Below are 26,864 nucleotides of genomic sequence, written 5' to 3'. Positions count from 1 at the left end.
TCACTGCGTCTTCCCCTTCCTGTCATTGGCTAAGGGAGACACCCCCTGGTACTGGCCGCCTGTGTACAGATGAATGACGCTATTAAGTTGAACCATGGATTCCCCTGCCCCCTCAACCACCCCTTGGTAGTTGAGTGTTCCATTATCCCGCGTAGTTGATGTGGTTGGCTGTTCCATTATCCAAGAATAGCGTGGTTGAGTGTTCCATTATCAGAATAGCGTAGTTAAGTGTTCCATTATCCAAGAATAGCGTGGTTGAGTGTTCCATTATCCAAGAATAGCGTGGTTGAGTGTTCCATTATCGGAATAGCGTAGTTGGTGTTCCATTATCAAGAATAGCGTGTTGTGTTCCATTATCCAAGAATAGCGTAGTTGAGTGTTCCATTAACCAAGAATAGCGTGGTTGAGTGTTCCATTGTCCAAGAATAGCGTGGTTGAGTGTTCCATTATCCAGGAATAGCGTGGTTGAGTGTTCCATTGTCCAAGAATAGCGTGGTTGAGTGTTCCATTATCCAAGAATAGCGTGGTTGAGTGTTCCATTGTCCAAGAATATCGTAGTTGAGTGTTCCATTATCCAAGAATAGCGTAGTTGATTCAGTTATTTAGCCATGATTACAGTTTTGCGATAAAATATACAATATACAGCAGTACAATACAATAATCTGAGTCAAAATAGATTACAGAGTCACAGGTGGAGTTAAATATTGATTACATTATACATCTCCCGTGTTTAATACATTACAGGTAGGCTCCCTGTTATTAACCCCCCGTCTCATAGTTCCAGAGAATAGCAATCTTGTTTTGTCTGTGTGTCTGTCTGTCTGTGTGTCTTTCTGTCTGTCTGTCTGGTGTCTTTCTTTTGACTAGATGATTTGGTTTTAAATAGAATAAGAAATTATACATACACTACATACATACATACATACATACATACATACATACATACATACAACATACACTAAATCTTCTCTCTCTCTCTCTCTCCCCCCTCTCTCTTCTCTCAGCCTCAGTGGTATAAACTGTACACCCTTGAGAGTGGCAGCCTCGGGGTTTGTCTACAGAGTAGATATGTTGTCCCTTAATTGTGGCCAGTGTGAGGTTCAGGGGAAGAGGAGGAGGGAGGATGGGAGGTGGTGGGAGTGGGAGGGAGAATGGGAGGTGGTGGTGGGGAGGGGAGGGAGGGAATGGGAGGTGGTGGTGGGGAGGGGAGGGAGGGAATGGGAGGTGGTGGTGGGGGAGGAGGTGGAGGAGGAGGAGGGAGTGGGAGGTGGTGGAAGAGGGAGAGAGGGAGGGAGGGAGTGGGAGGTGGGTGGAAGAGGAGAGGGAGGGGGTGGGGAGGGGGGGGGGGAAGGGGAGGGGGGGGGGGGGGGGGGGGGGGGAGGGAGGGAGGGGGAGGTGGTGGAAGAGGGAGAGGGAGGGAGGAGGGGGGGGAGGTGGTGGAAGAGGAGAGGGAGGGGGAGGGAGGGGGAGGTGGTGGGGAGAAAGAGGAGGGAGGGAGGGAGTGGGAGGTGGTGGAAAGAGGAGAGGGAGGAGGGTGGGAGGTGGTGGAAGGAAGGGAGGGGGAGGGAGGGAGTGGGGAGGTGGTGGTGGGGAGTGGGGAGGGAGGGAGTGGGGAGGTGGTGGTGGGGAGGGGAGGAGGGGGTGGGAGGTGGTGGTGAGGGAGGGGGAGGGAGGGAGTGGGAGGTGGTGGAAGAGGAGAGGGAGGGAGGAGGGAGGGGAGGTGGTGGAAGGGAGAGGGAGGGAGGGAGGTGGGAGGTGGTGGAAGGAGAGGGAGGGAGGAGGGAGGGGAGTGGGGGAGGTGGTGGAAGAGGGAGAGGGAGGGAGGGAGGGAGTGGGGAGGTGGTGGAGAGGAGGGAGGGGAGGGAGGGAGGGAGTGGGGAGGTGTGGAAGAGGAGAGGAGGGAGGGGTGGGAGGTGGTGGAGAGAGGAGAGGGAGGGAGTGGGGAGGTGGTGGAAGGGAGAGGAAGGGAGGGAGGGGAGTGGGGAGGTGGTGGAAGGAAGAGGAGAGGGAGGGAGGGAGGGAGTGGGAGGTGGTGGTGAGTGGAAGAGGGGGAGAGTGTGGGGAGGTGGTGAAAAGAGGGAGGGAGTGGAATGGAGAGGGAGAGTGGTGAAAGAGAGGGGAAGGATGGTGGTGGAAGGGAAGGAGGAAGTGGTGGTGGAAGGGAGGGAGGAGAGAGTGGTGTGGAAGGGGGAGGGAGGGGGAGGAGAAGTGGTGGAAGAGGGAGGGGGGAGGGAAGTGGTGGAAGGGAGGGAGGGGGAGGAAGGTGGTGGAAGGGGAGAGGAGAAGTGGTGGAAGGGGAGGGGAGGGAGGGAAGTGGTGGAAGGGAGGGAGGGGGAGGAAGTGGTGGAAGGGAGGAGGGAGGGAGGAAGGGGGGGAAGGGAGGGGAGGGAGGGAGGGAGGGGAAGTGGTGGAAGGGAGGGAGGGAGGAAGTGGTGGAAGGGAGAGAAGTGGAGAATTATTATCAGTATTATCATGTTTCTTACACATTAAATCCCAAGGTAATAATATTTTCATCAGGTGTGTTGACGTAATTATCTCAGTAAGGGTCATTAGTGTTACGTTGTTAACCCCGAAGGCTGGTTCACACGACCACCCTTAACGAGAGGGCTCTGGGTATTGTGTGTTTGATAATTGGTGGGTGGTGATGGTGGTGATTGTGGTGATGGTGATGGTGGTGAAGTGGTAATGGTGGTGGTGTGGTGATGGTGGTGGTGGTGGTGATGGTGGTGATGGTGGTGGTGATGGTGGTGGTGGTGATGGTGATGATGATGGTGTGGTGGTGATGATGGTGGTGGTGGTGGTGGTGATGGTGATGGTGATGGTGGTGATGGTGGTGGTAGTTGTTGTTGTTGTTGTAGAAATAATAATAATAATAATAATTCATTTGTTGTTATTATTATTATTAACTAAAATACTAACAATAATATATCACCATAAACATTAACAAAAAACTATATTATCAAAGCCTTTTATTAATGTTTATTCTTTACGATGTTAATTTTGGTCTAAACTTACGATATAATTTTAACACACGATTTCGTTCCCTGCTGAGAAAATAGTGTTGTGGTTTATAGCAAGATTTTGACCCTAATGACAGAGAGAATTAGGGGTCAAAATAAGTAAGAGTGGGACGTGTGTGTGTGTGAGGGGGGGAGGGAGGGTGAGGTGTGGTGAGGGAGGGGTCATGGTCTGGTCTGCCTCTGTGCCCCTGAGGTTTGGTTAGGTTTGGTTAGGTTAGGTGATGTATATTCAACGAGGAACCACATTTATAGACTTATGAAAGATATACATACATACATACATTCATACATACATACATACATACATACATACATACATACATACATACAAGTCTACACTCTCTACCTTGTGAGATTGTATACATACGAGTATACATAAACATACATATAATCTCATACGCGGTACAGGTGGTAATATGGCAGGTACTGTACCTCTCTGTACCTGTATTATTTACCTGTACCTGTATTAATTACCTGTACCTGCAACCTAATTAACGGATACAAAACCCCAAACAACAATCTGGTATCTGGGTAGAAAGTTGTGGTGTCAATCCATCAGCCAATCACAACTCAGGAAAATGACCTCCCCATGTATTGATTGGTCCGTTTTCTACCACAAATAATAGGACTCCAACAGCCAGCATGAGCCATTTAAAGATGAGAGATACGGATTATATATACCATTAGACCGCCATATTCACCTCCCATTTTTGGTTCTTTTGGAGTGACTTGATTATTTTGGTCATTATAATACAGCATTGCCTCAATTTCAATTCTCTCCTCTTCATTATACATAAAAAAGTATCATTATATCATTATATCATCATCATAGGTGTAAATATGATGTCATTATAGCCCAGGTGTTGTAATAATTAAGGTAATGTCAACCTTTGTATTTTTTTTAATTAATTAAGATCGTGTCATGAACGGGTGGGGAAATGAGGTAGAATCCACGTGTTTCCGGGTGTGGCGTCCGTTGATTGGTCCTTGCCTACTATGACGTCAGCTTGTGTTCCTTTTCATGGACAGTGATTTAAGCTTCTATGATCCAGCCTAAGCTTAATTTTTTTTATTTTGGCTTGATAATATCTAACCTGACCTGACCTAAGCTTAACCTTAATTTCCCTGACCTAACCCTGACCTAACATTACCTAACCTAACCTAATCTTTTTCTACCTATCCAATATAACTAGCCCTTAAACTCAGCATAACCAATAATAAGACATATACCGAATGACGTCACATCAGGCGAGCACCAATCACTAGCCGCCAGTACCCCGATACGAGAAGTACTGTGTTGAGGGTGAGATGTGACCCTTTGCATGAGGTTGATATTACTTTGAGTATTACATCAGCTGGGTGAAGTAGCCTGGTGGGCAGGTTTTAGGTTGCATGAGACCACTGCCTGATATTACTCCTCCAGGGGCTGCGACAGACACACACGTACATACACGTACACACACGTCCACACACGTCCTCCCTCTCTTCATCATCTCCCGTCTTTTCTCCTGTAGGTGGTTCAGGAGTACGAACGAGCGGTTATCTTCCGCCTCGGTCGACTGCTAAAGGGCGGCGCCAAAGGTCCCGGGATCTTCTTCATCGTCCCCTGCATCGACTCCTACAGGAAGGTCGATCTGCGAACCGTTTCCTTCGACGTGCCGCCCCAGGAGGTAAGATGATCCACCTCAGCATGTTTTTAAGAAGAGTTTTATGTTTATTTAAGTAATCTTGTGCCGAATTTAATGACATAAACATAATCGAGGGTTGTGTTTTTATTTCAGCCGTGTTGTTATGTGTTCACAACCTCTTATTATTACAGGTGTTCTCAGCCCCGAGTTATTGAGGGAGAACATGCACTGAAGACCTCAAGCAGAACACATTAATAATATTTACCATTTTCAGTTGTTGGTCGAAGCTGTTGCAGTAAATTTTGGTGTGTGACTTTGTATTTTTATTTAAAGGGGAAAGAAAAATAAATCGTCTTTCAGGATTTATTTTTTTGTCTTGGCGACTCGTTAGTGAGTATGACCGATCACTTACGATGTTAGTTAAGGAAAGATGCAGATCCTTGCGATTAAATTTTATTCTGATAGTCCTTCATGATAGCTCTCTGGCTGTCAGTTATTTCTCTTATCAGTTCATCAGCGACTTGGAGTATGAGGTGTAAAGTAACACTCGAGGGTGTTAAGAGGCCCTTCAGCTGCTCCTCCCACCCATCCTTCAAGTCGCTCATGTTGTTGTTATTAAAAAATCTTCAGATCAGACCTTACGAGTATCTTATGGTAGTTGGTAGGCTAACAACTTCATTCTTCAAGAAGCCTTCCCTCCCCTCCCACTTCGTCCATGTTTCTCGTCTCTTCCCCCTTCCCTCCCACCCTCCTCCTCTTCTTAGCTCTCACACACCGGGATGCCCAGCTAGCCTACCTCGCCCCCCCTCCTCACCCCCCCCCTTAGCTCTCCGTACTGACCCCCTCCCCCATGTTAACTCTCCCCCCTTAAAGCTCCTGTCTCTGGATTCGGTCTCAGTAACTGTAGACGCTGTCATCTACATGCGAGTGTGCAGTGCCATCAATGCTGAAACCAACGTTGACGACTACAGGTGCCAGTTCCTGTGGGGGACCGCCTTGGCCCACTCCTCTTCGCTGAGTAGTGTTCCTTTGCCCACAATGCCAGCCATCTGCCAGGCCAATTATTCACTTTTTTTTATCCTTAAAATTGATGATGCAAATTATATTTTTTTTATATATGGAGATGTTGATTAGTTGCGGTGTGCTGGGGCTCACAAGCCAGTGTTGCCAGGGTAGGTGAGTCACCCCTCGCTCCAGGGATAATTCACTTATTCTAGCAATAAGTGTTATCGTGATTTTCAGCAACTGTCACTAGTTTATGAAATGCAAGACTCGTCAGTGTATGCTTATTATTGTTATTATTAAAACGTATTTATTTATTTATCACTTCAACTATTCTTGCATATCAAGAACACAATTAGCCATTATTGATAAGCTAAGATTATTGGAATTAAAAGAGCGCCTTTGTGATGGCTCGCATGCTAGCTACTACAGCTCATTCCTTCCCCGGGACCAGTCGAAGAAAGCAAGAAACGAGTCTACACATAAAAAAAAAGACCAGTTTAGATGTATTTCAGGTAGGACAGAAGACACTCAGAACTCAAACCCAGATTCCGGAACGGCACTTAAGGTAGCCAGAGAGAAGTGGAAGAGGAGGAAGGTGGAAGAGGAGGAGGAAGCCCTTCTGAGGCTAAATTAAGCGCCGTGTCTGAATCCGTGTCGTGAACTCTAGCTTCGACTTGGTCTTAAAACGGGTGTTTCTGTTAGCCATGTTGCCTCTGTTGGTGTATGTCTTATGCCATTAGTGGCCGACAGCCGTAAGATCATCAATCTGACGTCACCATTATCAACTGTGTTAATGTCACATCCAGTGTAGGGTGGATTGACCAGTCGTTAACTGACCCATCAAGGAGACTAACTATACCGGGTCGCCATCTCGAGGAAGGGGCACTATCTCCCCTCGCCCCCTCACGCCACCGAACTCAAAATAACAAACAATTGACTCAAAATCTCACCAAATTTCAAGATACTATTTAACAGAAGATGTCACTAGTAATGGCGGGGCAGGAAGGGGTGAGGCCCAGAGGAAGGGGAGAGGAGGAACGTTTTGTGCCCCCTATCGCCGAGAACGTCGACCCGGTAGGAACGTGTGCATGCTCGTGGTCGTAACTCACACGCTCAGCACCGTTCTTTCGTTCCCGCGTTTGTTCACTGTTCTTTCTTCCGTTCCTCAATACCATATCTCCCCTGTGTTTACGTTGAGCAAGTTATTCTCTTCATTTTGTCCACCACCAGTTACTAAATGTGTGAACATAAGAGCATAACCAACCATTAAAAACAAACTGTAGAATAGACTGTAACAAAACGGGTGCTGTAGATGTTGTTTTAGGGGTGTATAATATTTTAGTTGTGTTTTTTGTTTAATTTATATATTTTTTTTTTGTGGTGAAAGAAAAGGTACTCCATATGACTTGAAATTTCACCTCTATAACAAAGGTTTAATACACATGTTAATTTCCTATCGAGAAAATGTGTGCTGTCAGATACCTCGATATTTTTTTTTTCACATTTGTACGTTTGTCAGACTGGAGACCAAATGAGATTTTTTTTTATAATAGATTTTCAAGTAGATTTAATTAGGATTTTTAACTCTTTTTTCTATGATTATTTGGATTTTTTTTTTGGTGTGTGTTTTTACAGGGATTTTTTTTTTCTTCTGTGATTTTTCCATTCGAGGTTTAACTACAGTAGTAGAGAGAACTAAGGCCCAAGGAGTGTTTAATGGCCGTTCTCCTCTACTGCAGTTGTTCACTAAGTATTATTTTTACCACTTTTAGGAATATTTCTATTTTTCACTTAGATTATAGATTGTGTACTATTTTTTTTCCTTCTATAACCTATGTAACCTGTATAACTTTCTGCGTCCGGGAGGTTATCGACCTCTTGATCTGGAGTTGTCATGTGTGAGTGCTTAACCTCGCCTCCAACGTGGGGGTATGTGGCGCCATCTCTTGTGTTATTATGTGTATCTGTAGCACCTAGACGTACTCCTCTCATCCTATAATGATTACAAGATTGAAGGTGGCTCTCTCAGTGGCCTTCTTCTACCACCTCCTCCTCTACGCTGGTGTTAGGAGGCGTTGTTTATGTCTCAACCTCTAACAAGCATCTAACACCCCAAGATCCTGTCGCTGGACTCTGTGCCGGTGTCCGTGGAAGCGGTCATCTACTTGAGAGTGTGCAACCCCACCAATGCTGAGACCAACGTAGATGACTACAGGTGCTGCCCCGACCTGCCGCCGAACCACTTTTTTTAATTCTTTGTTTCCTTAGATGCTCCTTATTTTAACACCTACCACAGCGGCTGGGTTCAACCTCCGACCCACCAGCCATCCAAGCGGGTGTGCTCTATTAGGCTATGGTATAAAAGCTTGCTGGCTAGTTAGTAGCTACTCTGAACCCCTCAACCTGGACCTCGCGAAGTGCCCAAGACAAGATGGTCTTGTATAAGGATAAAGTAGAAAGGACAAATACTGACAACTCTCGTTTGCTCACGAGAAGTTTCCTTACCCTTGTGGCTGTCACTTCGACGAGGTCCTCCCAGGTTCTGCTTCTCTGGCCCTGTGTTTCCTTCCATCTGTGGCGAGAAGACTCACACTCGCTCATGACACACGCCCAGGTCATGTGTTGTGACCTGCCGTGACCTGGTGAGCTGACCCATAGACGATTCCATGAAGACGTTAATCCACACGAAGATACAACTCCTGTACCCCCGGCCTCGCCCACTCCCGGCGACACCCCCTCCCTCCCCCCCCCTATAAACCTTTAGTTATAAAGTCCTATTCAATAGATTTTCCTGAGTTGAGCCTCAGCGATGTGTCCCTCACCTGGCGTGGCTCTGATCCATGATACACCTGAACCATGTCGGAAGAGGCTACACCTCCCCGGTGCTCTTAAACTGCCTTAACTCGTTCATTCTTCTCAATCTATCTGTGGCGACGTTGTCATCTGTAGACTTGAGTGTGTGTGGAAGACCTTCGTCCCCACCACCACCGTCACCAGCTGGCAGCGTGGGACTCACAGGGACTGTTGCCTGGAATACTGTACCGATATACACTCGTCAACTCTCTTTTTTGACCATACAAATGGCTTTCCGTGTGACCATAAACTCTAAAGGAATCACGAACACTCACAAGAAAGATGTTTCCCGCGGTACATTATTTACAGCCAACGTTTCCTCCCAGCTTAAGAGAGAGAAACAGTAACCCCCTCCCCCTATGCCCACCCCCAGACACACCCCCCCTTAATAAGAAAAAAACTAAGGGTTCCTCCTGACAGTGGGCCTGGCCGGTCTCTCTGCATGCCTCCGGTGTCCGTCCGTCTCTCACGCTCAGCACCGTTGTTTCATTCCTTCGTTCCGCGTCTATTCTTTAATTTTATTGTTGTTTCCGTTTCTCAACACCACATCTGTCCTATGTTCCGTTCCCTCTGTCCCTCCTCTCCACCTTAACATACGAACGGTTATATAGTATAAGGCCTTGTGATGATAAGTAAATTATTATACCCTGAAAACCTTGGCATAGGAAGCGGTTGGTTAATGTACTTTATATTTATTATGGGGGGAGGGGGGTGTTGGGTCTGGGCCGGAGTAATTTATGTCACCTTACAGCGGCACCTGCCAACCATCACCACCAAACAGCAGAAAACGATGACATCACTACCAGAACTTTTTTTTTACTATTATTTTGGTTTAGATAAAACAGAATCCACTGAGCATGCTGCGGGAAACCTCTGCACACTAAATATCTGCATTAACTAGTTGACAGTCTTAGAGTTATTTGGTTTAATACACAAAGAGAATATAAAACATAAACTTTAGTTGTTTTGTGAATGTTTAGGAGCCTTCTGTTTGGTCTGACTCAACATAGTTGGTCTGACCCAGCACAGTTTTCTGCTTTTTTCTTGAGACCGAATCTGTTGATATTGAGTCCAGTTGTGTGAGTGCCACGTAAAGGAGACGTTAGAGCCGCTTGTCACATCAGCAGCAGTTTGCTTATTTTAATGGGACCAGATTTCCGTTATCCCAAATTAATGTTCTTGTCAGGATCACCAGCCGACTGTGTGGTCTGCCTCGGTGTGAGTTACACCCTCCCTCCCTTGTCCCTCATGATCAGCTGATACGAGTTATGAAAGGCAGAGATTAGCCAGTACTCGAGGCTTGTACTAGGCCTTGAGTACATCCCCTGTCAGCCATTCATAGTCAAGGAATTTGAAGTTAGTACTTGAGGAGTGAGGATTTGCTCTACAGCTCTTCAGTATCATATCTATACAGTAACATCAAGGGGCGTGGACTACTTATGTTTCAACCAATAATACCTAAGGAGGCGGGGCCTTTGAGATAAGGGGGCGTGGAGTACTTCTTGTCAACCAATGATAGCGAAGAAAGTGGAACCTTTGAGATAGGGGGCGTAGACTACTTAGTTCCCAACCAATAATACCTAAGGAGGCGGGGCCTTTGGGATAAGGGGGCGTGGACTAGACTCCGTCTTTGTATCTGTGTCACTGTAATTTTGTCCTATCCAGAAAATACCTGTCAAATCCTTTCATTATAACAGGTTAAACATTAAGACGGGGGAACATGTGGACTTAAAAGACAGTACCTACACTTTTCTCGCTGTTTCCAATCAGTTAAGTGAGATTGGGTGTAAATCCTCGACTTTGAATTCCGGTCCAGCAGTAACTTGTATATATTAGTTTATTCAGAGATTAGATCCAATTGCCCTCTCCCCACTTGCCCAGCCAATCAGAATAGAGCGTTTTGCTAAAACCCCTCCCACCTCCCTTATCAACCAATCAGAATAGATCCTATTACTAAAACCCCCTCCCACCTCCCTTATCGTTAACCAATCAGAACAGATCCTATTACTAAAACCCCTCCCACCTCCCTTATCGTCAACCAATCAGAACAGACCGTCTTACTAAAGCCCCCCCCCTACCTCCCTTATCACCAACCAATCAGGTTAGGTTGCTTTTATCTAGGAGCTCACTTAAAGCCGAATCCAATCAGCACAAACAAACACAAATACAAAGTCACCAAGACCCCGTCAGCAGAAATCGAATATAAGTTGAAATGGTTGACGTGTAATTATTGTCCCACTCTCCCTCAGACACCAGAACCCACCTTCAGGGACATGATTGTGGATCCATTAAGAAAGAAACGAATTAGGGAGAAGGTTTAGGAGTTGGTTAATACTTTAGATGACTGACTCGCCCTTAAAAAAAATAAACCCGGTAAAGGGAGGAATAATAATTTTGTTGACTACATAAGAGAACTAAATATCTACCCCCCTTAAATCAAGACTACCTCCCCCGTCCCTTTAAGTTAAAAAAATTCCTTAAAATAAAAAAAAATTATCTCCTTTAAATCAAATCAACTCCCTTAAGCGATTTTATAATTAACATATTTAAGGTTAAGTTATTTACATGAATTATATGAACAAAAATTAGCGACTCCTCTTGATGAAAATGTAAATATATAGGCCTATTGTGATTTGCTTAAAATTTTGCCTCTAGTCAATTTCAACCTTAAATTCAACCCCATCCTCACAAAAATAATGTAGTTCCCCCTTAAAGAAAATGGAGATCTGGTTATAGCTTAAGTCATGTAACTAAATTCTATCATACCCCCCCAAAAGAGGTTTGTAGTCCCCCCCCTTAAAGAAAACGGGAATTTTAGTTGAGGTTATATCATTAATTTTACCTCCATAAATGACGTAGTTGTTCCTTAAAGAAAACGGAAATTTGGTCACGTTAAAATAATACCATCAGTAATTCTCAGCCAAATCAAGATATAGTTTCCCTTTAAAATGAAAACGGAAATTTGTTAAAGTCAAAATAATATAATTCTAAATCCCACAATTAATATAGTTGGCCCTTAAAGAAGAAAAAAAAAACGACAATTGGATAAAGTTTATATATCAAAATTCCTCTTAAAATTTTTTATAGTCACCCCTTAAAAATTAAAAAAAAAAAAACGGGAATTTGGTTAAGTTGTAGTTGAAGTTATATAACAGTGTACCGCCCTCCTTCACCAAGATCCTGTCGCTGGACTCTGTACCTGTGTCCGTGGAGGCGGTGATCTACCTGCGTGTACGGGATGCTACAGCGGCCGAGACCAACGTTGAGGATTACAGGTGTTCTAAGCCGACCCACTCCTTTGATAGTGGTGCTTTGACCCTTTGCTGATATCGCTCATAATATTGGACATTTTTATCGCAGTAACTTATATAAATCTCTCTTATATATATATACATATATATATATTTATTATACATAACTCCTATAAACATTTAATTTATGTTTGTTTTTTGGTTATGTTAATGTTACCTTAATAGATTTATATAAAACAAAAGAGAATTCCATATATATATAAAAAAAAGGCATTTGTTTTTTCCCAAGGTCATTTTAGATCTTTAATTCCTTTGCACTTTGCTCAATATATGTTTGTTTTTGCTTTTGTTTTTCCACCGAGGGGATTATTTTTTTAAGAGGTGGGAGATGGTTTGAGGTGCTGTCTCTCTCATCCCCTTTAGATTTCTTATATAAATCAATTCCCTTAAAACAAAATGCGTATTCGATGCGACTCAACGTAATGACTGGTGGTAATATCCAATCAGAACCTCGCCCGTGTTCTTGTGGCAATTTTCTTCTTTTTTTTTCTATGGTAACCTGACTTGTATCATGGCAAATCGACAGTTTCATAGTCGTGGGCAACTTTAAACCTTATTAATTTTCTTGGCAACCCAGTTCAGTCTCATGGCAACTACGTGTTTTGAGTCTTATAGCAACACAGAATTTTGTTATGTCAAACCCGAAATTCTACTTTGGCAACCCTTCTTATTATATCATCCCTACTTTAGTTATACCAACCTAGCAGTTTTTTATGGCAACCCCACAGCTTTTCATGTCAACCCCCCCCCCCCCACACTTTGCCGTCCCCACAGTTTTTTATTATGGCAACCACACAGCTTTCCATGTTACCCCCCACACTTTCGACCATCCTTACAGTTTTTATGGCAACCCCACATTTAAGCTCTCTCCACAAATTAAAATGTCAGCTACACAGAATATTTATGGCAACCCCAAACTTTTTATGGCAACCCAGGATTTTTATGGCAACCTCACACTTATACCATACCACTAGTGTAACATAACAACTCCTACAGTTTTATGGCAACTCCACCCCTTTATTATGGCAACCTGTCCACACACCACAGTATAGGACGAATCTTACATACATACATACATACATACATACATACATACATACATACATACATTGAAGGTAGAGTATAGAATTAGTGAGAGTTTTTATTTTTGCGACTCTCTCTCTCTCTCTTTCTGTCAATTTCTCTCTCTCTCTCTCTCTCTCTCTCTCTCTCAGGGTTGCCAAAAGCTTATCACCGTCGGGTCAGCCTCAACAAACTCCTAACTTATTAGATTAATTAACATAGGTATAACTAATATCAGAATCTTATGTTTACAAAATTAACCCAAATTAACTTCTGTCGATCTTAACTCTTAAATTGGTTAGGTTAATTTTGTTCATGGAAAGTCATGTTTATTTAATGCATGATATATATAAAATGTTTATTTTTAATTATTTTTTTCCTCGTTTTTTTTTTAAGTTATTTGTAAATATGATGTAAATATTGTTTATCTTTCGAATTTACGTTTTTTTGTTTACAACACTCTAGTTTATTTATTCTACAATACAAAGGCTTTAGCGGGATAAATCACTGTAAAAAAAAATTGAAAAAATATCATCTGTAAAAAGTTGTCATTGTAAAAATACCTATTTTTTTTGTAAATCTTAGATGTGTAAATAATTTTGTAAATATATAGTTGCCACGAAAATACATCCTAATTTCTTCAAACACGCTAACGACACGCTTTTTTGTCAAATTAAATTAAACATATTTTTTTATCAATTACAATACCAATTAATTTTTGTATTACTTTTGTATTAATTATTATTCATCCCTTTTTTTTTGTCATAATTTATATTGCACCATACGCACGTGTTACTCAGCTTGGGACACGCTTGCTAACCTGCACCGTCTAATCAGCTTGAAAAGTTTGCAAAAAGTAACGAAAAAAAAAAAATCAAATTAAGCTTTTTATTATTGATATAGCAAGAGACGACAAATTGGGGGTTACTTTGCTGTTATTAATATAGACAACTGTTTTTTTTATTGTGTTTTGTGTTTTTTTGGTTTTAATGTGGTGTTAAATTTAGGAGACCCAAGCTAGTGGATTTTATTTCAAGATGGTGTGAGTTTACTGCATGTCTATTAAACAAACAAGCAAAGAAAAAGTAGAGAATTAATGAAAGAAAAAAAAATAGGTCTCAAAGCTTTCATGTTATAGACGCCGCGTATGTTTTGTGTTTTGATGACAATGATAAACAAATGAGCATCGCGTGGGGCCAGATAAACAACTATTTGGAATCCTGATCCTTTATATATTGGTTCAGATCTCCTTCCACTTCAGGGTCCTATTCTTTATGCATTCTCATTTACTGACAAGTCATGCTAGTTGTGTTGTTGATTTTGTTCCAATTTTAGTTGTTTTATTGTTGAAGTTTCTCATCAAATCGAATTGCTTTGATTTTGCTGTGTTGAGAATTCTGAACCGTTCGATTTTAAAGAGAAATAACCTAATACGGGATGAAATAAGTGACCTTTTTATCTTGCAGTCATATATATATTTATAGATACACCTGCAGTCATATATATTTATATACAGTATAGTACACCTGGAGTTATACAGTTTAGTTCACCCCCCCAGTCATATATAATACAGCACAGATCCAGTTATATAGTACACCTATAGTCATAGATAGTCAAACCTGTCATATATATAGCCACACTTGTCATATATAGCCACACTTGTCAAATATACCCACACCTGTCATATATACCCACACCTGTCATATATACCCACACCTGTCATATATACCCACACTTGTCATATATACCCACACCTGTCATATATACCCACACTTGTCATATATACCCACACCTGTCAAATATAGTCACACCTGCACACTTTTCATCCCTTTAGTTTTTTCCCATATAGTATCAATGTTTCCCTTTAGCTATCGACACATATTGCCACTTGTGTTCTTTAGACTTTGTTTGTTCAATGACTATCGCTCACCCGCAGATACTAACCAGAGATTCTGTGACCATTTCTGTGGAGGCGGTGGTATACTATCGAGTGTCCGATCCCATAGCGGCTAAGAACAATGTGGAAGACTTCAGGTATAAACCACTACCAGAACAACGCCAATTATCTGGCAGTGACCCCAAATGTTGCCAGACCTAAGCCTTGTGGTAGCCATTGGGTTTATTTCAGTTATTTGTTGATTTTATATATAACCTCTGAGATGATGAGCTAATGTGACCCTTATTTATACCACATGTTAAGAGCTAAATTGTTTGTGGTGGTCATTATTTATTTTTTTTTTTCCAAGCCAGATATTAGGAGGCAAAAATAAACCTTATCTATACCACATATAAGTCTTAAAGTCCAGCTGACGACTATTTGATCTAACTAGTCCTGAGACTACTGTACGCTGAGGTGCGTTCTCTTGCACGTGGAGTAGATGTACACAGGTAGGCTGATAGCTCGGCCAGTTCACACCATTGGTATGTCTGACTGTCAGGAGGTCAGTACACAGTCACCAGTAATGGACACCACACGGCATATGAAACAAAATTCACCTCACTTTTAGACTGGTTCGAGAGGTAGTAGTAACTGGTGTCCTCTAGACTGTCAGTAACCAGTCTGTGTCTGGGTGAACTGTCTGTTTCTTTTATTTATTTTCTAGACAAGACATGCCAGACATTCTCCCTGTAAACAGTCTAAACAGTCTACAGTCTCAGACACTATAACACCCTCAGTCTCACCCAGACCAGCGCCCACTTAACCTGACGATCTAGAAGACACGACATATTCTACGGCCAATCAGAACGCATCTCAACAGGCCTCTGAGATTCAATTGGCCATTCGGGCAATCCCATTCATAACATAACATAGCTTCAATGTTGACCTGGGAATAGTGCCAAAATATATATATATAAACTTTTTTTTAGTATTTTTTGTGATGTAGATGTTAATATGTCAGCTTAATTAATTCAGTGTGCCAGTTCAGTAACACATAGAGTGCTTTTTGAAGTAATTAACATCAATCTTGCAATGGTGCTTCATGTTGTGATATAAACACGACTTTCTCACATTACTACACCCACACTAACATCGATTGGGAAAGATTCTTATTTTTTTTGTTTTGGTTCCGACTGCCATTTTTTTTTTGCGTTCAGTCAACTCTAAGGGTCATTAAGGAGGAAATAACACTTAACTACCCGCTGTCACACTATCATAAAACAAGCAACAGTACGGGCAGAAGAAAGCAGGCGAAACAGCGTCTTAATTGGAGAAAATCACAAGACACTCTGACTGCCCGTACTGGTGTCAAAGTCTTACGGCAGTGGACTTAGCAAAAAAAAAAAAAAAAAAATCCTGTGGTATTTCCTTCAGTCTATGAGTTGGACTCCTCGACCCCCCTCCTCCCTCCCCCTCTCATCATCTTTTGCACCTTTGTAAATAAGCAACCAATTTTGAAAGCTTTGAACCCTATTTTTTTCCGTTCACAATAACTGGGATGGCCCGCTCCTCCACTTGGGTCTCTTGTGCCTAAATAAGTAGTCGATAGCATAGCCCCCTTGTGTAGTGTATATACAGTACATGGATGTCTTAGTACTAGTCTTAACGTACAACAAGAATGAGGTAAAAGACGTGTTCAAATGGCGTGAGGAAAGCGTGTTTATTATTATTCATTCTCTTCCCTCTCCCTTCCCTCTCCCTCCCTCTCCCATGGCATGATTGATATCCCTCCCTCACCCCACCCCCCTTCTCCCCTACCTAGCAGTGACTCGATCTTACTAAAGCTATGATTACAAAGTTATATTTTCTGAGGTTCTTTAAGGAAGCATGTGTCCAGTAAAGTCACATTTACATAATTTTTTCATAAACTTTCGCTCGGTGAGATTGATCGTAGTTATCATTGATCAAAAACAAATATATACAATTGATAAGAACGATATAGAGAAAAAATAAATAAAAATACTAAAAAATTGATAAATGAGAATGCCATGCTATAAAAATTTGACATATCCCCCAAAATTTCAAAGTTACCAAAAAATTTCTACGCGACTATATTCTTTTTTGGCTTTTATTTCGATGCATGTTGGAAATATATATTTTATTTTATTTTTGTTTATACCTTAGTTTTTTGAGAACACCATTGCACTGCCAGCATGAATATATAGTTATGAATTAATATTATTTTTTTTCGCACTATATTTAAAAAAAAAAATTTGTAATGAAATATTTCCCCCCAAAAATCACCTTAGTAGCACAAAACATTAATGAAATACAAATTACTAGTCAAAATCAACTAATATCTTCATACATAAACCCATACATGTATACAATTATCATGTATACAGTTCACATGTATTACTATATCATTATTATACAACAAGAAAAATATAAAGCATTGATGTTTTTGCTACAGGTAATTAAATCATCTTTAAGTTAGTGTTAAGATGACCACAACACTTAATGGATCTTATATAAGTGTGATGTTTGTTTGTTGTGTAAAAATTAAGTGCTGTGTTCCTTGTTGAGGCTCAGGTCAGCTGGTAAGACATAGAGCTGTTCTCTTAATGGGTTTCCACAGCATAATGTGTTCTGGTTCTCTGCTTAAACCTATTCTCATACCAGATAACCATCATCTCATTTATGTATATATATATAAATAATACATACATTGTATTTATGTATATTGTATGCATATGTATACTGAATTCATATAGTTATCAATGTGGTTTAGAACGAAAAGTCTTTGTATGTGTGTATGATATTTCTCCCTGCGTGGATTATCAAGTCGGCGATGTTCCATTTTCTATGTGGTATATCACGTTTTCTTTAATGTACATATATCGCGTTTTCTGTACGACTCATGCATTACGTTTTCTATACGACACAAATACATCATGTTTTCCTTATAGTACATAGATCCCGTTTTCTATATAATACATACATCACGTTTTCTATACTACATACATTACGTTTTCTATATAGTAAATGCACCACGTTTTCTATACAGCACTTGCATTACGTTTTCTATATAGTAAATGCATCACGTTTTCTATACTACATTCCGTTTTCTATATAATACATACATCGCGTTTTCTATACGACACGCAATACATTTTCTGTGTGTAAATACATCGCGTTTTCCCTCTGCTGTACATACATCACGTTTTCTATGTTGTATAAAAAAGCTTATTAGAGTGGCCAGTCCCAAGCACTTTACCTCTTCCCTTTGCACTCACCATAGAGAGTAGTTGTAATTATTAGTGTTAACATGAGTCCATTGATACACTCAACCAGAACACCTATTGCGGAAGTGAGCCAAGGAGATGAGACTAAATAATTGGAGTGTTGAGCTTCTGTTAAATTTTGTGAGTTTTAAGAATTGAACTTTTGTTATCCCAAAGGCTCATATTCGCTTTAAAATTCCATAGCCAGACAGAATTATGTTTGGTGTTTTTTACTTTATTTTTTTTTGTCTGATGGGAAGATTATTGAACTAGACATATACATTGACCTTTTGTTATTATATATACGTACAGAAATTAGTCACTTTTTGTTACTTTTATAAAACTAACAACACTACAAAATTTAACAATTCAATCTTAAACGTATTGGTCTTAAATTATCTAACCCAAACACAGAAATGTTAAACAAATTAATAAAAGACTTATTTAATGATAACTATATAAAACCCAAACCACAACAGAAATAAGAGTATACAAATCTAATTGAAACAAAAGTATTGGATTTTTATTTACAAACCAAATTAATATAAATAATAATAATAAAAACTTCACTGAATATTAAATTTACAGACAAAAACATAAAAAAATCAATAGAAAAATAATTAGTAAATAAAACAGACGTAAATTTCGAGCTGAATTTACATACCAGACCACAAGAGAAATAAAAAAAATAATAATGATTAATATTTACAGACCAGAACACAACAATAAATAATGATAATAATAATAATAATAAAGGGTTGATGCAATTAAGAGCAGCTCTGAATACACCTGCCAGCCTACCTTAGCCTCAGGTAAATAAACACCCCTCCACCCCCCCTCCCTAACCCCTCCCATCAAGGCTTCTACTTCATTGCCCCCCCCACCCCCCCACCCCAAACCCCCTTCCCCCTTTTTTTTCTATTTACGATTGAACAACCAGCCAACACTGACATAATCTGGTACCTTTAATGTGTCGCTCTCAGGTTAACAAAAGTCTTGGTCAGGCTTTTATTATTATTATTAATACAAAGTTAATGAGACAAAAGATTGATATTCTCTATCAAGTCCGCTACAAAGTTTTACTGCCTAATTATTCCAACTTTTATTTTTCCATTGGAGTTTTTTTTTTTCTCTCAGCTTTTCTGCCTTAAGAGATTTTTTCTCCTCTTGGTTTTTTTTTAATCTATTTTTAATTTTTTTTTTATCGGCTATTTTTCTTGCCGTTTCTTGAGGATCGTCTTCGCTATAGTAGTCGGCTTTTGTGCTTGTTATCTATACAGACTAACAATAGTTTTAATATAGTTATAGTCTTGTAAGTTCCCCCTGAACCAATTTTTGAGGGGTTGAGTCTTGTTTTGTTTGTCTTATTGTTTATAGAAAAGGAGGCATGACGCTTCACTGTTTACCTAATTAATCTGATCCTATGGACTGATATATCATTTATTTTTCTTTTGTAACATTTTTCAGCAAATAATCGCTTGGCCAGTAGTAGAATGCCTGTAGATCTGCTTATAGGTGTCCTAGTGCTGTAGATTTTTAATATAGAGATCTTCAGATGAAACTATTGTTCTGTGATGCGTGCTTCTGTATGAGTGTATGAACGACAGTCTATGTATAATTCGATGTGGGGCTGAAATTATATGTATATAGACTGTATGTATATATTTTTTGGACCATTTTGGAGTCTTAATATCGCGAGTGAACGTATGAGAGACTGTGTATGTGTGTCAGTCCACTCTTGTAAGCTAACCATGAATCCCATTACCTTCTCAACACTTGTTTCAGATTATAATGTATACGATTGATTAAAAAAAAATATATAAAAAATTCTACAAATGCTGCAACAAACCTACAGGTAAATTATAAAAGAAAATTCCTATGCATTAAGAGCACTTCAGTTAACACGCCTGATCACAAGTCCTCACCCCTTATCACTCGTCGAACTGTAAGATTTATTTATTTATTTTTATTGAATCATCCTTTTAAGCACAGCACTATACTGGAAATATCTATTGCTAGCTTTCTATTAACTAGTTTCTATTGGCACTTTCTATCGAGATGCACAACTTGTAAAGGTGTTTAATGCCACACCTTTGTAATCAGGTTCACTTACTGGTGCCAACGATCGTATATTGTTTTTTTTTTTTATTCTATATTTAAGGGGGAACTATATCAGTATTTTTGACTATTTTTTTTTATTTATTTCAGAAATTTTCACTATGTAATGCCTGGTTTTATATCATTGAAAATCGTACTGTTTTAAAATCGGTATAATGACGTATCAGAATATATTATAATTTATTTTAATAGAAATTTACTTTTTAATTATTTTTTTTCGTCTTTCTAACGATAAACATCTTGGTGACGTCATAGAGTAAAATATTCTAAGTTAAAATTTTCAACTTATGGAATATTTTTTTTTTCACGTTTTTTTTTTTTAAGAGGAAGAAAATCCCACGTGATTGGTTAATTTTTTAAGGCTAGACTTCAGGTGATTTACGATCACTAACAGGTGTGATTGTTTACGGTATGAACAAGACTCTACCTGTCATAACCTCACACGAGTCTTGATGTGTTATAACCTCACACGAGTCTTGATGTGTCATAACCTCCCACGAGTCTTGATGTGTCATAACCTCACACGAGTCTTGATGTGTCATAACTTCACACGAGTCTTGATGTGTCATAACCTCCCACGAGTCTTGATGTGTCATAACCTCACAACACTGGAGAAATTTGTAAATAAAGACTGGAAGAATGAATAAAAACAAATTATCATCCATTCTCTTCTATCCACCTCGTTTATTAAGTTTCTGACTCACCAAGTTTTTATCTCACTAAAAATAAAAGACTGAAGTTTTATAATGTTTAAACGAAACTCATAGTATATATTTTTTTTGTATTTTGTAAATTTTATTTGTATTTTTTTAGGAAAGTTTAAATACTTTTTTTTAATTTATTGCTTGTATTTTATTGTTTATTATGATTTTATTGCTGTTATTATTATTATTATTATTATTATTATTATTTAAGATTGGAATGGTTAGTATAATTGTAATGGCTTGGGTTTGGGGAAGACTGGGGTATTTCTCATGACTGGTAGCAGCTGAGGATGACTTGACTTAACTAAAACGATTAGGGGGTTTCAGGTAATTAATACAGCTGAAATGATTGTAATGACTTATCCCAATCGTCCTTTTAATAAGACTTTCCCGCGTCTTAATCCATAAAACTGTTTATTTCCACAACGAGATAATACCGAGATTAACGAAATAGATTATTCTTTTAATCCCTTTAACTGATGATTTATATATTGTTATTATTATTATTATTATTATTATTATTATTATTATTATTATTATTGTTATTGTTATTATTATTGTTATTGTTATTATTACTATTATTATTATTATTATTATTATTATTATTATTATTATTATTATTATTATTATTATTATTAGGACGTGATGCTTTAAACAGTTTGAAAAATAAAAATAATTACTATATATGTATGCACGGTATATATGTATGTATGTATGTATATATGTACGTATATATATATGTATGTATGTATATATGTATTTATATGTACGTAAATATATCTATGAATCATACAAGAGATTTTTTCAACTAACAATTTATATATTTTGTTTATGTTGTTATCTTAGGGTCATGTAAGTGTCCTGATGTGAATATTTTACCACGAATGACCTGATGTGATTCAAGGTCCTTCCCCGCACGTGTTACACCTTCCTTCCTTCCTTTCCTTTCTTCCTTCATTTTCCTTCCCTTTCTTTCATTCCTTCCTTAATTTTTCTTCATTCCTTCATTTTCCTTCCTTCATTGCTTCCTTCCTTCAGTTTCCTTCCTTGCTTCCTTCCTTCATTTTCTTTCCTTCCTTCCTTCCTCTTCCTTCATTGCTTCCTTCCTTCCTTCCTTCCTTCATTTTCTTTCCTTCCTTCCTTCCTCTTCCTTCATGCCTTCCTTCACTTCATTGCTTCCTTCTTTCAGTTTCCTTCCTTGCTTCCTTCCATCATTTTCTTTCCTTCCTTCCTTCCTCTTCCTTCATTGCTTCCTTGCTTCTCCTTCCGTTTTCTCTTCTCCTCTGCTGCTTCTTTTTTTTCATCCTACTTCTTTTCTTTTTCTTCCTCCTTCTCCTCCTCCTGCTCTTCTTCCTCTTCCTTAACTGTTCTAATTTCCCTAGTTATCCCAAGACAATTTCCCTACGTAAACAACCCCATACTTCGTTTTCTATGACATTTTCCGGACACATACACGTATCTTTGCTAACTCTTCCTCTCTATGTGTCTCTATTATGTATCTTGGCTAATCCTTCCATCTATCCACACTTCTCTATTTATCCATCTATCCACAATCTTCTATTTATCCACGTTACTCTTGTCTTAATCTCTTTCAATCTTCTTCTTCGTCGTCCCATTTTCCTCTCCCTTCCTTCTCTTTTTCCTCTTTTTATTTGTCCTCCTCTTCCTCTTCCTTCTTCCTCCTTTAATTTTCACCCTGTTCCTCCTCCTCCTCCTCCTCCTCTTCTTCCTCTTTCTGTTCCTCCTCTCCTCCTTCCCTGTTTCCTCATCTTCATCTTTCTTTTCCTCCCCATTTCACCTTCCTCCTCTACCTCTCCCTCTTCTCCTCCTCCTCCTCCTCTCCTTACTCACACTCTACCTCCACCAACACCGCCTCCACCAGTACCTCCACCACCACCACGGCGTGAAGACCTCCCTCAGTTGGGGTCTTCAGTGCCTCTGCTTGTTTTATTTACGTTCAAGTCATCCACAAGAGAGACATATATTCCATATCTGCTTGAGTTTGCCCTTCACACCCGCCTAATGATACGTTTTCTTTGGTTCAGCTTCACAATAACACACACACATATATGAATGGATACGGATATGTTGCTTTCAGACGATAACAGTTCTGAAATTATTATAAATATGGGTTGTTTCTTTTATTTTTTTCCAAAATTATATAGGTAGGAAACTATACGACTCGGCCCAAACTCTTTATGGCTCGAGGAGGCAAGAGGAAGCGAGCCGTGCAGCCTTGTGTGTGTCTGTGTCCTTAATACGTACTATAGAGTTTTCAGGAGCAGATCCTGTGAGTATCCTTTATGACATATGCCTCCATGTTACGGGCGTCTGCCTCTGCGGCCATCTGGGCACTACAACCCAACCCTCACCATCAGGCTGTTGTTGACGTCACGCTCCCCAACCATGTTTACATTATCACACGGGGAAACGACGCTAATTTTTCTCTCCCAATTCGACGTAACCAAACGTACCTAACTTACCTAACACCCGGGTTAGGTTAGGTTAGGTTAAGTTGGTTATACGTCGTAGCCAGACCTGGTGATGGAGGTTAGTTTATAGTGCCTTACTAGTGGGCTTTGCCTTAGCCATAGCCGGGGCTCGGTGAGTGCTAAACGCCTACGCCGCCGCCGCCGCCGTAACATGTCCGTGACAGCTTCGTACGGCGGCAGCAGTGTACCTGAAGGGATAAGGCAGCCGCAGCCCAACATATTGTACTGCTGGTGCTGCCACCCAGTAGAGAGTCGTGGTGCTGTCGGAGCTTCGAATAACACAACAACTCACTCGACTCCACCACACTGCTTCACTCCCCCACTGAACCTTTTATGAAGCTTATTATCTAACTTCCTTCTCATGTGACTTATAAAAGCCATTACTATGATCTTCCCAGGGTATAGAGACAAGCAAGCCAATATATCATCTTCATCAACTTGAAGCTGAAACATAATCCTCGAAACAACGAAATGAAATTGTTTTGTTGTTGTTATTCGAGGCGGGAAAGTTCCACGCTCTTATTAGACACCAACATTTTGCACGATTCAAACCCTTTGGCACAAAAGAAACTAAACATTTGTCATCATTTATTGTCTTATAATTGAACCAGTGCTAAGACTTTCTGCCTTAAGTATATATACCAAGACTATATGCCAGGTATATATTTTTATGCTACTTGAAGGGAAATATATGCATTCTCCTCGGTCTATACAACATATATATACTCATAAAAGATTGTATTTAATATCTTCATCTTCTACAGGTGTTTACTACCCCTGGATGGTATTTGTAGGTATTTATGCAGCAGAGGGAATATGAGAATACTTAATGATAATGTCAGTGTAGCTGAAGTTGATGAGAGATGAGGAAAATGCGTTATTTCCAAATTTCTTTTATTTTTCAATTTAGTTTTTTCTTGCATATTCATAACTTGTAGATGATATCGAGTTGTTATTGACAGTGTTATATGCCTTTATTTTTCTTCTTCTTTCTTCTTTACGATACATGAATCTAATATAACAAGTTACTGACATGCTTTTTTCAGAGTACAGAACTATCCATCTCCTTACATCTAGTTGTGACATATACTCTTATGTAACAAACTTGACATGACTCTTATTTTCAATGATGAAATATAATGTATTATCCACCACGCCACGTTCGTCTTAAACTAACCACGAATACTTTGTAAGTCACGAATAATTAGTCCATCTACGCATCCGAGACTCCGAACTATTGGTCGAGACTCCGAACTATTGGTCGAGACTCCGAACTATTGGTCGAGAGACTGAACTATTGGTCGAGACTCCGAACTATTGGTCGAGACTCCGAACTATTGGTCGAGACTCTAAACTACTGGTCAAGAGTCCGAACAGCATATCTACCCATACAAGACGTTTCACTATCTCTTATGGGTTAGGTACAGTTTCGAACAGGGTGTAGTGATGGACTCTTTAAAATGTGACTGCCATAAAACAGCGTCAGTGTGGGCAGAAGTTGTATCATTGCTAGACGCTGCTGACTGCTCGGACTGGCACTTGTTTTTATGGTAAGGGGTTAAGTGGTAACGCCATTACACTGCCCTCTAGCGGACGACCCACATAGTAACTGAAGCTTGATGAGGAACGGAGAAACAATAATAGTTACTCAAGCTTAAATCGAGCATCCGTCACACCTCCCGTCCATCAGCCCAAGTATAACCTCAGCTTAACATAACCATTGGGAGTAGGACCCACTTACCTATTTAATTGGAACCAGCTAGTATTGCCACCCATCTGTAGGGCCCATTAGTGTTGAAACAATTAATACTGGGAACCCATTAGTAACTCGTACTACTTGGAAGGAACCCCTCAGTATTAGATGTCCCTTTAGTATTGGGGCCCATTGGAACTGGAGCCCATGTTACCTGGCCTCTCCAGAACCCAACGAACTGTGAAATTAACCTGACATACGCACGTTCCTCCCGCGGCCTTAGACTTAAACCATCCAAACCATCCAGTGCACTTCTCACTTATAAAAAAAAAACACCAATAATGATGATAATGATGAGAATGATGAGAATAATGATATACCTTGGACTAATTAAAGAAGGAAAAATGAAACTCGATAACGCCATCCTGTTTTCAATTTAATATTCCTTTGAAAGTTGTTAACCAAAGCCTTTGATATTAAGGTACAATATGTGATCAACGGATTTACACACCTGTTAGGTTTTTGTCCCCTGTAAATGTCCCTCTGTTAAATCCAATGGCTAAACTCCACATTATTTACACATCTGCTCCCTGAAACACCTTTATAAATACCTGTTAAATCACTAACACATCTGCTAAACTAATACCTAACACTCCCTCTTAAACACCTGTTAGATACCTGTTTAAAGCCCCTATTAAACCCCCTTTAACCACACCTGTTAGACCATGACACACCTGTATTTAACCCATTAATCAACCCCCTTTAAACCACACCTGCTAGACCATGACACACCTGTATAAAACCCATTAATCAACCCCCTTTAAACCACACCTGCTAGACCATGACACACCTGTATAAAACCCATTAATCAACCCCCTTTTAACCACACCTGTTAGACCATGTCACAGGTGTAAACAAACGCCCCCTCTAACCAGGTACTGTCACGTGACTCTGTGACTGTGTCCGTGGATGCTGTGGTTTACTATAAAATCTTCAGTCCAGTGCAAAGCGTGGTCACCGTGACGGACTACAGGTGACCCATCAGCAGCACCCACCACCACCTGCAGTACCTCTCACACTCACCTGGGGAGGGGGGCTCTTATTACATCTGGGGGCTCTCTCCTCACACCTGGGGGCTTTCTCCTCACACCTGGGGGCTCTCCTCTCTCTCGCACCTGGGAGGGGGCTCTTCTCTCACACCTGGGGGTTCTCTCCTTTCTCTCACACCTGGGGTTCTCTCTCTCTCTCTCACACCTGGGGAGGGCTCTTCTCACACCTGGGGGCTCTCTCTCCTCTCTCACACACCTGGGGGCTCTTCTCACACACCTGGGGGCTCTTCTCACACACCTGGGGGCTCTTCTCACACACCTGGGGGCTCTTCTCACACACCTGGGGGCTTTCCTTGTCCCTCTCTCCACACACACACACACACCTGGGAGTTACAGGTCATATCAGGACATGATCTAACTTAACCAAACCTAACATAACATAACCTAACCTAACCTAAGAGACCTTGTATTGAGAAAAACTTGTCCTGAAGTGACCTGACGCTCTTGGGGTCAACTTCGGCTGTCTCCTCCACACGTTGCACACTGTTATTGATGTTGCAGGGCCTCACCATTGGTCCTTGGCATGTTATTTGCATTGTTGCGTCGATGTTTAGACGTTATTGCAATGATAAGCCATGGAGCTCTGGATGGCATTGCAATAACGCCTTAACGTCCATTGGAGGTGTCGTTGCTGTGATATTGCATCGTTATTGCAAAGGCACACTGGTGTATTTTGAGTTGTTATTGCAATGATAGGCCTCGGATC

At 40.4% G+C, this 26,864-nt stretch overlaps 1 protein-coding gene across 11 annotated transcripts in view; it reads left to right on the top strand.

Moving 5' to 3' along the window:
* The window catches only part of LOC121856398 (band 7 protein AGAP004871-like), an 84,119-nt gene that overhangs the window by 15,576 nt on the left and 41,679 nt on the right, over positions 1 to 26,864 (top strand). For 3 of the 11 annotated variants that reach the window (XM_042351962.1, XM_042351971.1, XM_042351968.1), the window contains exons 3-4: positions 4,535 to 4,690; positions 14,816 to 14,913. In XM_042351962.1, the coding sequence (XP_042207896.1) occupies positions 4,535 to 4,690; positions 14,816 to 14,913 (254 nt within the window). Of the gene's footprint in view, positions 1 to 4,534; positions 4,691 to 7,770; positions 7,869 to 11,683; positions 11,782 to 14,815; positions 14,914 to 25,984; positions 26,083 to 26,864 lie in introns of all 11 variants that reach the window. The other 8 variants (XM_042351960.1, XM_042351970.1, XM_042351967.1 and 5 more) reach the window with 4 other exon arrangements.

The sequence above is a fragment of the Homarus americanus genome, unplaced genomic scaffold (assembly GCF_018991925.1).
Source record: "Homarus americanus isolate GMGI-L3 unplaced genomic scaffold, GMGI_Hamer_2.0 scaffold48220, whole genome shotgun sequence".
Taxonomy (NCBI): domain Eukaryota; kingdom Metazoa; phylum Arthropoda; class Malacostraca; order Decapoda; family Nephropidae; genus Homarus; species Homarus americanus.
This window is presented reverse-complemented; position numbering and strand designations above follow the sequence as displayed.